Raw genomic sequence first — 12,873 nt, 5'->3', positions numbered from 1 at the left:
TGTATTTTTTTCTCACCCCCCCCCACCCCCCCCAACCCCCCCCAGATCTGGCTTGGACCGCACATGGCCCGGCAGGTTAGTTTGTGAGTTTCCCATCCTTGCACCATGAAAAGTGTACAAAACCTCCCTTCGCACTGCGCCTCCTGACACAGGGCCCAGATGCTGAATCTTTCTTAACAAAATGCAAACTATTCCTGGTCGGTAACTTTCCCGCCCCGCCTCCATTTTTGCCCCGAAAGCAGAAAAGCATAAAATCCAGCTCCATGTATTCCATTAAAATGTTGTCCTCATTCTTATGTTGTATATGTTTAGATTCTTTGAAAAAATCTAATATATACAGGTTAGCATAAAATGACAGAATGTACCAAATTGTCATTAAATTCACTCAGCGAATTGTTCTAAATAAATATTACACAGTATTTCAATTCATCAGTTTTTGACATATTCTGCTGGCACACCATCTATCATATTGGCTAAACAGACATGAAAATCATTGTTTCAAGATTACAGAGCTTTGGAGTCCACAAAGTGAAAAATAAACGATTGAATATGTGTTGTTATTGTCAACAGATGGCGCTATTTCACCACATCCCATGGCCCCTATTTTTCACTTGCTGGATTTTTGGCGCCCGCATATGTTAACGTACGATTTTTTTTTGTGTACGTTTGCACTAGAAAAAAAAATATCGAGACTTTCGCCAAAGAAATATTTGAATTTGGTGCAGCGCTCTCCGAAGTTAGTCTGGGGGATGGCGCTAAAATCTCTCTGGGCATGCGCGAAAAGCTGAAGTTGCCAGGGAAACCAGAGACGCTGAAGCCCGCTCCCCCGAAAGGACTGCTGCCCCACTGCTGCAGAAAGGGCCACAAAGGACGAGACCCACTATCACCGCTCCCCCCCCCCCGACTGGAGCCGCTGTCACCGCTCCCCCTGACCAACGCTCCCCTCCACCCGCTGCAATCCCCGACCGAATGGCTCTCCCGCTCCCGAACTTCGACTCGCAAAGAAAGCGTCTGAGGGCGGTGGGCCATTCGGCCCGGGATTGCAGCGGGTCCAGCCGGTGGGGATCAGTCCTCTCGGCCCGGGATTGCAGCGGGTCCAGCCGGTGGGGATCAGTCCTCTCGGCCCGGGATTGCAGCGGGTCCAGCCGGTGGGGATCAGTCCTCTCGGCCCGGGATTGCAGCGGGTCCAGCCGGTGGGGATCAGTCCTCTCGGCCCGGGGTTGCAGCGGGTCCAGCCGGTGGGGATCAGTCCTCTCGGCCCGGGATTGCAGCGGGTCCAGCCGGTGGGGATCAGTCCTCTCGGCCCGGGATTGCAGCGGGTCCAGCCGGTGGGGATCAGTCCTCTCGGCCCGGGATTGCAGCGGGTCCAGCCGGTGGGGATCAGTCCTCTCGGCCCGGGATTGCAGCGGGTCCAGCCGGTGAGGATCAGTCCTCTCGGCCCGGGATTGCAGCGGGTCCAGCCGGTGGGGATCAGTCCTCTCGGCCCGGGATTGCAGCGGGTCCAGCCGGTGGGGATCAGTCCTCTCGGCCCGGGGTTGCAGCGGGTCCAGCCGGTGGGGATCAGTCCTCTCGGCCCGGGATTGCAGCGGGTCCAGCCGGTGGGGATCAGTCCTCTCGGCCCGGGATTGCAGCGGGTCCAGCCGGTGGGGATCAGTCCTCTCGGCCCGGGATTGCAGCGGGTCCAGCCGGTGGGGATCAGTCCTCTCGGCCCGGGATTGCAGCGGGTCCAGCCGGTGAGGATCAGTCCTCTCGGCCCGGGGTTGCAGCGGGTCCAGCCGGTGGGGATCAGTCCTCTCGGCCCGGGATTGCAGCGGGTCCAGCCGGTGGGGATCAGTCCTCTCGGCCCGGGATTGCAGCGGGTCCAGCCGGTGGGGATCAGTCCTCTCGGCCCGGGATTGCAGCGGGTCCAGCCGGTGGGGATCAGTCCTCTCGGCCCGGGATTGCAGCGGGTCCAGCCGGTGGGGATCAGTCCTCTCGGCCCGGAAAGAGTTCCCTGTGGAAAAAAATGGTATTTTATTGTGTATTCTTAATGCCTCGCACCTATCCCTTTGCGCACCGCGCTGATTCCTTAAGTTAACGTATGTTTTTTTTGTGGGGCTTTTGGGCAGCGAGCGCCGCGTTGAAAAAGTCGTGGATGGCCAAAATCGATGATGTCTACAAAAGCAGCGCAGGATCCCGTTTTGACTCGGGTCGGCGCCAAAATGTTTTAAACTGGCACACGTGGTCGGCGCTAGCGTCCAAACGTTGGCGAAAGTTGGAAAGTGAGTATTTCATGCCAAAAAAGGTTTGGGCGCCAAAAAATGATTCACAATCTTGGTGAAAATAGGGGCCCAAGTGTTCAGAAAATGATGTCAACCCATGGTTGAGCTCATGTTCCTCTCCTGTAGGATGGATATAATCTGAGCAATCAATCATTCTGCTTCATTCATATTTATTTCTCATTGATCGTAAATCTAGCAGCTGTGAAGCACTGTATGGCCTGGTGTTTTTAATCCGAAGATACATTACCCAATAATGGTGAAAATAACAGATTGTGTCAGCCAGTAGCACTCTCACCGCTCAGTCAGAAGGTTGTGGGTTCAAGTCCCACTCCCAAGACTTGAGTACAAAAATCTAGATAGTGCTGCACTGTCAGAGATGCCGTCTTTCAGATGAAACATTAAATTGAGGACCCGTCTGTCCTCAGGTGGATGTAAAAGATCCCATGGCACTATTTTGAAGAAGAGTAAGGGAGTGTTCCACAGTGTCCTGGTCAATATTTATACTTCAATCAACATCATTAAAAAAAGATTATCTGGTCATTATCACATTGCTGTTTGTCGGATACTGTAGCAGCAAATTGGCTGCTGTGTTTCTACATGACAACAGTGAATACACTTCAAAAGTACTTCATTGGCTTTAAAGCACTTTGGGACATCCTGAGATCATAAAAGGCACTATATAAATGCAATTTCTTTCTGGAAATAAGATACAAATTCTTTGTGTAAAGTTTTAATAGCACTCATGTCTCTGTAAGAGGGTAATGAAGGTTGCCATCCAATTAATTCAATGGAGCTATCGATTTGTTAGGAATCTCACTGCTGTTGGATTATAACCAAAATAGTTCCACTTCAAACTTTGTTCAATAAAAATAAAATTGATTTGTTGCCAACAATTTTTGATTATTGTCACAAGGAATTTGATCTATTATTTTCAGCAATAATAAAATGTGAAAAATAAAGCAAAGGCTGTTGTGAGAGAGATGACTAATATTCCACCCTTTTAAATGCACCTTCATGGAATAACAAGCAAGGGCGAATTCAATTAATTCCATATTGTATCTCAAAACTGGAGGTTGAAGATCCAACCTATTGTGTGATTCACCTGAAAGCAGAACATTGCATTACTTACCTTGAACTTTTCATAAACCTCATCAGTCGAATAAATCTAAAATCTTCTAAAATCAAATTAAAGAAAGAAAATAAATCAGATTATATGATAGTCATGCCAATGATGGTCACCTCATCTCCCAATTTACTTTTCTTCTTGCCTGAAGTCAGTGACTCAAATTGGGATTCCACATGCACCGGGAGCTCTCCGGGACCATATCATTACTCCTCGAGGTGCTCAGCGCCCTCTAATCAGAACTCCTGCATGGCAAGCGAGCCCCAGGTGGGCAGAGGAAACATTTCAAGGACACCCTCAAAGCCTCCTTGATAAAGTGCAACATCCCCACCGGCACCTGGGAATTCCTGGCCCAGGACCGCCCGAAGTGAAGGAAAAGCATCCAGAAGGGCGCTGAGCACCTCGAGTCTTGTCGCCGAGAGCATGTAGAAAGCAAACACAGACAGCAGAAGTAGCATGCAGAAAACCAGACTACCACCCACCCTTTCCTTCAACCACTGTCTGTCCCACCTGTGACAGAGACTGTAATTCCCATATTGGACTGTACAGTCACCTGAGAACTCACTTTTAGAATGGAAGCAAGTCTTCCTCGATTTCAAGGGACTGCATATGATGATGATCATTACTCCAGAACTAGCCATGCCTCTAGCCAAGCTGTTCCATTACAGCTACAACATTGGCATCCACCCGATAATGTGGAAAACTGCCCAGGCATATCCAATCCAGCCAATTACCGTACCATCAGTCTTTTCTCAATCATTAGCAAAATTATGGAAGGTGTCGTCGACAGTGCTATCAAGTGGCACTTACTCATCAATAACCTGCTCACCGATGCTCAGTTTGGGTTCCATCAGAACCACTCGGCTCCAGACCTCATTACAGCCTTGGTCCAAACATGGACAAAAGAGCTGAATTCCAGAGATGAGGCGTGAGTGACTGCCCTTGACATCAAGGCAGCATTTGACTGAGTGTGGCATCAAGGAGCCCTAAGTAAAACTGAAATCAATGGGAATTGGGGGAAAACTATCCACTGGCTGGAGTCATACCTAGCACAAAGGAAAATGATTGTGGTTGTTCGAGGTCAATCATCCCAGCCCTAGGACATCGCTGCAAGTGCATAGGTCCAACCATCTTCAGCTGCTTCATCAATGACCTTCCCTCCAACATAAGGTCAGAAGTGGGGATGTTTGCTGATGACTGCACAGTGTTCAGTGCCATTCGCAACTCCTCAGATAATGAAGCAGTCTATGCCTGCATGCAGCAAGACCTGAACAACATTCAGGCTTGGGCTGATAAGTTGCAAGTAACATACACGCCACACAAATGCCAGGCAATGACCATCTCCAACAAGCGAGAGTCTAAACGGCATTACCATCGCCGAATACCCCACCATCAACATCCTGGGGGGGGGTCACCATTGACCAGAAACTTAACTGGACCAGCCATATAAATACCGTGGCAATAAGAGCAGGTCAGAGGCTGGGTATTCTGTGGCGAGTTTCTCACCCCCTGACTGCCCAAAGCCTTTCCACCACCTACAAGGCACAAGACAGGAGTGTGATGGAATACTTTCCACTTGCCTGGATGAGTGCAGCTCCAACAACTCTCCAGAAGCTCGTCACCATCCAGGACAAAGCAGCCCGCTTGATTGGCAGCCCATCCACCACTTTCAACATTCACTCCCTCCACCACTGGCACACTGTGGCTGCAGTGTGTACCATCTACAAGATGCAGTGTAGCAACTCGCCAAGGCTTTTTCAGCAGAACCAACCAAACCCGGACGTGGGCAGCAGGCGCGTGGGAACACCATCATCTGCAAGTTCCCCTCCAAGTTGCACATCATCCTGACTTGGAAATATATCACTGTTCCTTCATCTTTGCTGGGTCAAAAATGCTAGCCTTACCAGCGACACCCACATCCCGGAACGAATAAAAAAAAACTTCGATGTAAACGGGTATAGAGGCTGCCGACAAGCTTTCTGACTGTAGGTGGCAGTGCAGCCAAACCCTGGCCTGACATGTATTTTCCAGCAGTGCTCATTGGAGAGGGTTCGGGGAGCAGGGACCTCGAGCGGCGTATCCCAAGGGCGCTTACGCTGTAGCAGCTCATGAATAATCTAAAATAAAACCAGAAAAATGCTGAAAACATTCATCGGGTCAGTCAGCATCTGCGGAAAGAGAGACAGAATTACGGTTTCAGGTCGATGACCATTGGTCGCATTTCATTGTTGCTGCTCTGGGCGAGATCTAACTCAGCACCTTCTTGGTATTTATAACTCAGCATCATATCCCAAGCTGCATTCACTGAAGCAATGCACCGTCTCCCACCCATGTTGTTCTGTGAAGGAATCCATGAAGACAGTTTCTCTCTTTCTAGCCCATTTTAGGACCACAGCATTAATATGAAAAATATACAAGTTAAATTGCAATTGGCCCCAGTCCGTTCAAATATTTCCACAAACTAACGCGTGTCGTGGGTTCCGGAAATGTCTCTAATCGTATTGCATATTAGTGGTGCGATTTCCAAAGGCTCAATAGGCTAATGGCGCTCTGCTTTCTCTCCTCGGGGACAAGTGGTTGAGACTCAGTCACTGCGATAACTTCCTCGCACTGATCCGCTGTCGCTCCTCCCCGCTCCGATCACTGGATGGTTGGCTCCAGTGTGTATTTACATCCCTCTGCCTCGGACCGCAGGAACTTACACGAGTCAGTGTCAGAAACATGAGAAGTACGAGAGGTCTGCGAGCAGGAAGCGAGCGGCCGCAGGAGCCCGCCCAGGACACCAGCACCAATGGGAACGATTGGGACGACTGAGCTCCCGGTCGCCGTAACGTTTTTTAAAACAATATTTAGATACAATATACATCAGCGATGCTACCTTGGAAGAAAAATAAATTTGACTTAATCGAGAAGAAACAGCCGAAGCAGCTGGGCTACTCGGTGACTCTGAGCTGCAACACCATCACTTCTTTCGCCCGTGCTTGTCCAGACGTGGTGGCAGAGAGTGCCCTCAACCGGGTCTGCGGCATGTTCAAGTCCAAAAGGAGAAAGATCAAAATCACCGGCGAAGATCCCACCTACACCGTCTTGTATCTCGGCAACGCCACCACCATCCAGTCCAAGGGCGAAGGCTGCGCCGATGTGGCGGTGACCAAAATCTGGTCCAAGAGCGAACAAGGCAAAAATGGCACCAAGATGAAGCTGACCATCAGCTCTCAGGGAATCCGAATGGTTCACGTGGACGGGAAGGCGAGGAGACCGGGGCACCTGTACCTCCTGCACAGGATCACGTACTGTGTGGCAGACCCCATATCTCCCAAAATCTTCGCCTGGATCTACAGGCACGAACTCAAGCACAAGGCGGTGATGCTGAGATGCCACGCCGTCCTGGTCTCCAAACCCGAGAAGGCGAAGGCGATGGCTCTGCTCCTCTACCAGACCTCCAGCAACGCCTTGGCCGAGTTTAAGCGGCTGAAGAGGAGGGACGACGCCAGGCACCAGCAGCAGAAGCTGATCGGGGAGCAGACCATCCCCCTGGTCCCGCTGAGGAAGCTGATGAACGGCCAGTGCAGCTACAAGCCCCCGGTGGAGAGGAGCAGAAGCGCCCCCAAGTTGGGCTCCATCACCGAGGACCTGTTGGGAGAAGAGGAGGAAGAGAAAGCCGTGGTGGACACCAGCCTGGAGTGTGAGGACATCCTGGACACTGCCGAGCCCTCGTACGGCGGTGAGCGGCAGGACCTGTATTCCGAGATGATCAGCGACCTGGGCGAGCTGACGATAGGGAACGATGTACAGTTGCTGAGGGCTGACCTGAGGGTGACCAGGCTGCTCTCTGGGGAAAGCACGAGCAGCGAGTCTTCCCTGGGCAGCGGCGCCAGCGACCAGGAGCCGCTCGCAGCCACCAACGGCGCTGAGGACGGCGACTTGCAAGAAATGGGATAATTGTATCAAGTTTGTTTTGCAATCGGACTCCCATCACACATCCCGCATTCTGCGAACTGTAAGCTTCCCCACCCTCCGTAGCTCGCCATTACCGTGACTTTAAAACGAGGAAGAGTTCGGGCAATGAAGGAAAATTACATGCACAGAATAGACTTTATAATAGGGCACTATCCGACTTACAGTATTGTGTCAACTTTATTCGTTCTCTTAATAAGTAAGTGGAAGACTTAACATTTTAGAAATGGAAGTTACGATTAGTACGAGCCGGCTTAGTCCGTGTTTACAAGAAACTTCTTCTGGAAGTTGCGGCGGTCTGGGACACGCGTGGAACTGCCCCTGTCGCATTGTGACCGCCAGCACATCGCCCTTCCGAAAGCTCCCTGCTCTCCATTCACTTCAGACCCCGTACGGTGGCTGCTATTGATCATCTTATCAGCAACGGCCCCGTCCCCCCAATGCACAAGTGCAGCTTTTAAAAGGATGGGAAGCAAACATATCTCGTGAAGTGCTGGTGTCTCAGTGATGTGACTGGCAGGCGGAAATGAAAATAGGTGGGTGACCATTGGCAAAGGTGTAGCCTGGCCCGGACAGAGCAAATGGCGGGCCTTGGCTGTACAGGACAAAACCATCAGGCCATGGCAATTACATCAACAGGCTTCAAAGCATCCACTCCCGAGAATGTAATAATGTGGAATTAAAGCAGACAATGCTGTAAATCTTAGCGGGTCAGGCAGCATCTGTGGAGAGAAAGCAGAGTTAACATTTCGGGTCGATGATCCTTCGTCAGAACTGGAGAGTGTTTGGAAAGAACAGATTCTTAACAGACACTAAAAGGGGAAGAGGAAGAAATAACAAAAGGGTAGGTCTGTGATAGGATGGGAGACAGGAGAGATAAGAGAGACAAAAGGAATGATGGCCCAAATTCAAATGGTAATGCCAGGAGTTAGAAAAACATTAGTCAAGATAGGATGTGAATGGTGGGATAACGACCAGCTGCCATTAGAGAAAAAGAGAAAAAAAGAAACAGGCTCTGGGGGGAGGGAGCCAAAGATGTAATAATGTGGGTCAGATCTGATGGATCATGCTTCACATTTGAAAATATAATTTCTCAACCCTTGGTCTCAGAACTCATTTGCCCATTTCTCGGGTCCAATTTCATGGGGCTATGTTCAAGGACGCCTGAAATACACCTGACACCATATTGGCTCAGGTGATATTCAGGTGTCCCTAAGTAGCCACCTTAAACTGGTGTTAGGCTCCTCAATTGCAATAGCGTCTACCTGTTTAAGGACCCTGCTCTGAAATTTGTCAAAAACTAGGCGGAGCTTGCGCTGCAGAAGCTCTGATTAGTTTTAGCAGAACTACAGCTGCCTAAACAGCGGTCCTGAAAGGGACCTTTGGAATCTGCTGAAGACAAGGCTCTTGTTTTCACTTAGTTTAATGTGGAGCCATGAGGAGCAGGAGTGTAACTCGTGGGTCCACAACACTTTTGAGGGCTGCTGCCAGCCCGCATGCCTTTTGCCACCTACTCCCTTCCCCCTCCACCCCTGGATCTACTGGACAGCCACTCCCAAACGTAGAGCCAGCTAATCTTACTTTGGGCTGGACCGGTGAGCTACATCGCGACCCCCGATTGTCGCTCGCAGGTCACTGGTTTTGTCGTAATGCGATCCGAGGATCAATTACAGGCGAATCTTGACTCAACCTCTTGGGGCATATGTTGCAGTCATGCTACGTGTTCTGTGCCCATAGTCAGGCGTTAACAAATTTCTCTCCCAAAAAAACATATTTGATCCATTACAGTAGCTATTATCCAGTGTTCTGCCACTTTGTTATTTTCATTCACATTGTGTCAGCTGTGGCTCAGTGGGTAGCACACTCACCTCTGAGTTGGGAAGGTTGTGGGTTCAAGTCCCACTCCAAAAACTTGAGCACAAAAATCTAGGCTGACACTCCAATGCAATGTTGAGGGAGTGCTGCATTGTTGGAGGTACTGTCTTTCGGATGAGATGTTAAACCAAGGCCCTGTCTGTTCTCTCAGATGGACATAAAAGATCCCATGGCACTATTTCGAAGAAGAGCAGGGGAGGTGTCCTGGCCAATATTTTTCCCTCAATCAACATAACAAAAAAACAGATTATCTGGTCATTATCACATTGCCGTTTGTGGGAGTTTGCTGTGCGTAAATTGGCTGCCGCGTTTCCCACATTACAACAGTAACTACACTCCGAAAGTACTTCATTGCCTGTAAAGTGCTTTGAGACGTCAGGTGGTCATGAAAGGCACTTTATAAATGCAAGTCTTTCTATTGGTCTCATTTGTTGAAGAAAATCTTAATGAAAATTTGAATTATTTTCCATCAGTTCTGTCTTTAAAGTTTGTTTCCCTCCTTATTCAGTTCTTCACTATATTCAGCTTCCGCGCCCTTCATGTTGGTTTGCTCTTTTTAGAATACTGGTGGCTATTTTTTCATATTCTCTCTCATGTCCTTGTCTTTCATCTATTTTTTCTTAAGCGCTGATGGAAGAACAGCAGCTAGTTGCAGACTCATGTTTTCAAAATCACAAGCTTCCCTCAGGTACACATAGAAGTTATGTGTTAGAAGCATATTCCTTGCATTTCTTATTTTGATGCAGAGACTACTGGCGAGTCCCAACAAAGGATATATATTTGATTTAAAATGAGAAATTTGAAATATGTTGTAAGGTGTAAAATACACTTTTAGTAGACTACAATATGTCCATACACATTATGTGACTTACCTGATCCATCTACTTTGATTCGAGAAATCCAGAATAAAGTTTACAATCAAAAGGCAAGCCAAATAATGCCTTTTGATATAGTACTCCTTCTGGTATCTTATACAGACTACGTGTATGAACAATCATACATCTAAACCTATGAGACATTCTATATTATAGTATCTCAAACTAAACATAAAGGTCAGCACTGTGAAAGATAACTACTGTACTGTTAGGAATGTTTTTCCTTTCAGATTAATGGCTCTATAAAATTATTTCAGTGGTCAAAGATATCTGATTAAAACACAAAATCCTTGCTACAGAGGTACACTATTGTGGTCAGATGAAGTTCAGATGAGTTTGGGAGTTACAGCTGAGGCTACTAAAAAGGTAGCATCTCCTCAACAGACTATAGGGGATAATTTTGACTTTGGGTGATAGTGCAAAATAGCCGATATTGAATCAGTTGTCCGTTATACATCTTTCCCAATTTTTATTTCCATTAGTCAATGGAAACTGTCGATTCGCTGTCCCCTGTTTCACAGTATGGCACAAAGTCAAAACCTCGTAAAACTTGATTAGAGTATGATACGGTAAAGAAAAACAATCTGTAGTACATCTGTATTGTTATCTGACTTGACTGAATAGGTTCTCATCAATTTATAGAATGAATTCCTTACATTTGTCTTTTCTCATTATGGAATGGATGCAATTTTTTTACATTCAGTCAAATACCATGGTTATTTGTCTTAAATTAAGTATTTGTTTACAATCTCTTGATTGATTCACAGAATTCATTCTTGCCTGTTACACTCTGTGGTTTGTATATTGCACTGTTGTGACTTCTTAACCAGTGTTTTATTGTCTGTAAATAGTTTTGTCATCGGATATAATATCATTTCTTTGCTGTGCAAAAGAAAGATGCAGCCAGCATTGGATGTCCTAACTACTGTATATACTAAATGTAAATCTGTACAAGCAAGATAGATGTTATTTTTAAAATATTTGATGAAGAAGTGTCCATAATTTTTTGTTGGCACACACTGAAACAATAAAGTCAATGTAAAAATGTCTTGTTCTGTGGTTTTAAGGTAGGATATCAGTGAGCATAATTGTATCAAGATGTATGAATGATAATATCAGCATGCGCTATTCTATTGTAAAATAGGAAATAGGTTTTCAAACTAAGTTTCATAAGCTTACATATGCAACCTATGGTTATTTCTCGCAAACTTATTTTAATTCTGCGCTGCTTCCAGGCTAAGGGCCCAAAATATCCTTTGATCATTAAAACTGATATATGGTCAAAACAGCTGGGAATATGAGCCAAATACACATGGAAGTGATTTACAACGTCCCTGTGTTTTTAGTGATGATTAGTTTTGATACCGGCAATACCAGATTCTGTTAGGGTTAAATTGCCTACGGTGAATTTATACACTGAGAATAATTGAATCCTGTCTGAAAACATATATATCATGAATGTGATGCTGTGCATAAGCCAGTGACATAGCTTCATAAAAGGGCATCTTGTACTTAGGAGATCAAAAACAGTGTTGTACAGATCAACAGCATGCAAATTGAACTTGGTTTATAACACTCCAAGAGGTGATCAATATGTTTTTAAATTATTTTAATTTGCATTGGAATAATGTTACATGATATATTTTGATGAAAATCCAAGCTTAATTGAAAATCACAGCTTCAGACTTTCTTTTTGAAATCTTCTAGGCAAAACATGGCTGCTCACATCAACTCAGTTAAATGTAGTTTATCATGACTCAGCCCAACCTACAGTGCAGCACTCAAAATATACTGTCAATAAGATCACCATTCAAAAGTGGCATCCAGGCATGCATAAAGTAACTTACATGTGACCTAAAGAAGTCTGGATAGAAATAGGATTAAAGATAATAACCAGTTCCTTCTGTCATGTGGCAGTAACAGATGGTACTTCAAACACAGCAATTTACTTCTGAGAAAACGCGTCATCAGTGTTTTTGTAAGCAATTGAAGAATTTTTGTTGTGTACTACCAATGTGCGTGCCCAGTCTCTTTGTTTCTGCAGTAGTTCAGTGGTTGTGTATGTGATCTCTCTGATCTTTGCAATGATCTACCTCAGGGCGGAGATGTCAGGATAATTTGGGCCAAACATAATTCAGGGGATGTTCATTTTAGGAAGTGTGGAGAGAAGGGAAGTGGGGACTGTGCTTCATCTGCTAATTCCTCTTCCCTTTCTCCCTTTGGGGAAGGACCTGCCTTTTGCTGAGTGCCTCCTTATGGAGGTATTGCTGAGGGTGTGGGCTCAATCCTGTATGATATATTTCCATAACACAGTGTATGTGGTTTCAACATGATGCAAATTGGGCACTTTTTATTCAGGTTTGGCAAAATCTGTGTCTGAGTCCAAAGCAATGAAAAGGTTTATTTTGATTAGAGTGCCAGTCTGGCAGTTTTCTGTCTCTTTTGACCTTTCAGTGGCATAACATCACCTTCGCCAAGAACAATGCAAAAATGAAATGCTGGATCTCAAATGATGGGCTCAAAATGATTAATCCCCATCCAAATACAAAAATGTTTTATTCTACTGCATCATGATTTAAAATTGCAAAACCTTTTCATTTTTTAGTAGAAGGAAATTATTAGCTAACCTTCGGCATTAAAAAGATGATTTTTGTCATCGCCTTGTTTTTGTTGAACAGATAAAACCACCTCTTGCTGGCTGTGCTGGGAGGAAAATCAATTCACCGGAGCGGTTTCCCAACGGAAAGCTGCCTCGAGTTAAAATCCACTCCATTATCTCCCC

The 12,873-nt window shown here is 46.3% G+C and overlaps 1 protein-coding gene across 1 annotated transcript; it reads left to right on the top strand.

Annotated features, from left to right (window-relative positions):
* Window positions 1–5,843: 5,843 nt before the first annotated feature.
* On the top strand, window positions 5,844–11,139 carry fam43a (family with sequence similarity 43 member A). The gene has a single exon (XM_070883469.1). The coding sequence runs from the start codon at window positions 6,256–6,258 to the stop codon at window positions 7,324–7,326; it is 1,071 nt and encodes a 356-aa protein (XP_070739570.1). The 5' UTR covers window positions 5,844–6,255; the 3' UTR covers window positions 7,327–11,139.
* Window positions 11,140–12,873: the final 1,734 nt, after the last annotated feature.

This window comes from Pristiophorus japonicus, chromosome 6 (assembly GCF_044704955.1).
Source record: "Pristiophorus japonicus isolate sPriJap1 chromosome 6, sPriJap1.hap1, whole genome shotgun sequence".
Lineage (NCBI taxonomy): Eukaryota > Metazoa > Chordata > Chondrichthyes > Pristiophoridae > Pristiophorus > Pristiophorus japonicus.
This window is presented reverse-complemented; position numbering and strand designations above follow the sequence as displayed.

What these genes read in the sequence shown, in the direction of transcription:
- fam43a (XM_070883469.1), top strand. Translation starts at nt 6,256, where the DNA reads ATGCTACCTTGGAAGAAAAATAAATTTGACTTAATCGAGAAGAAACAG.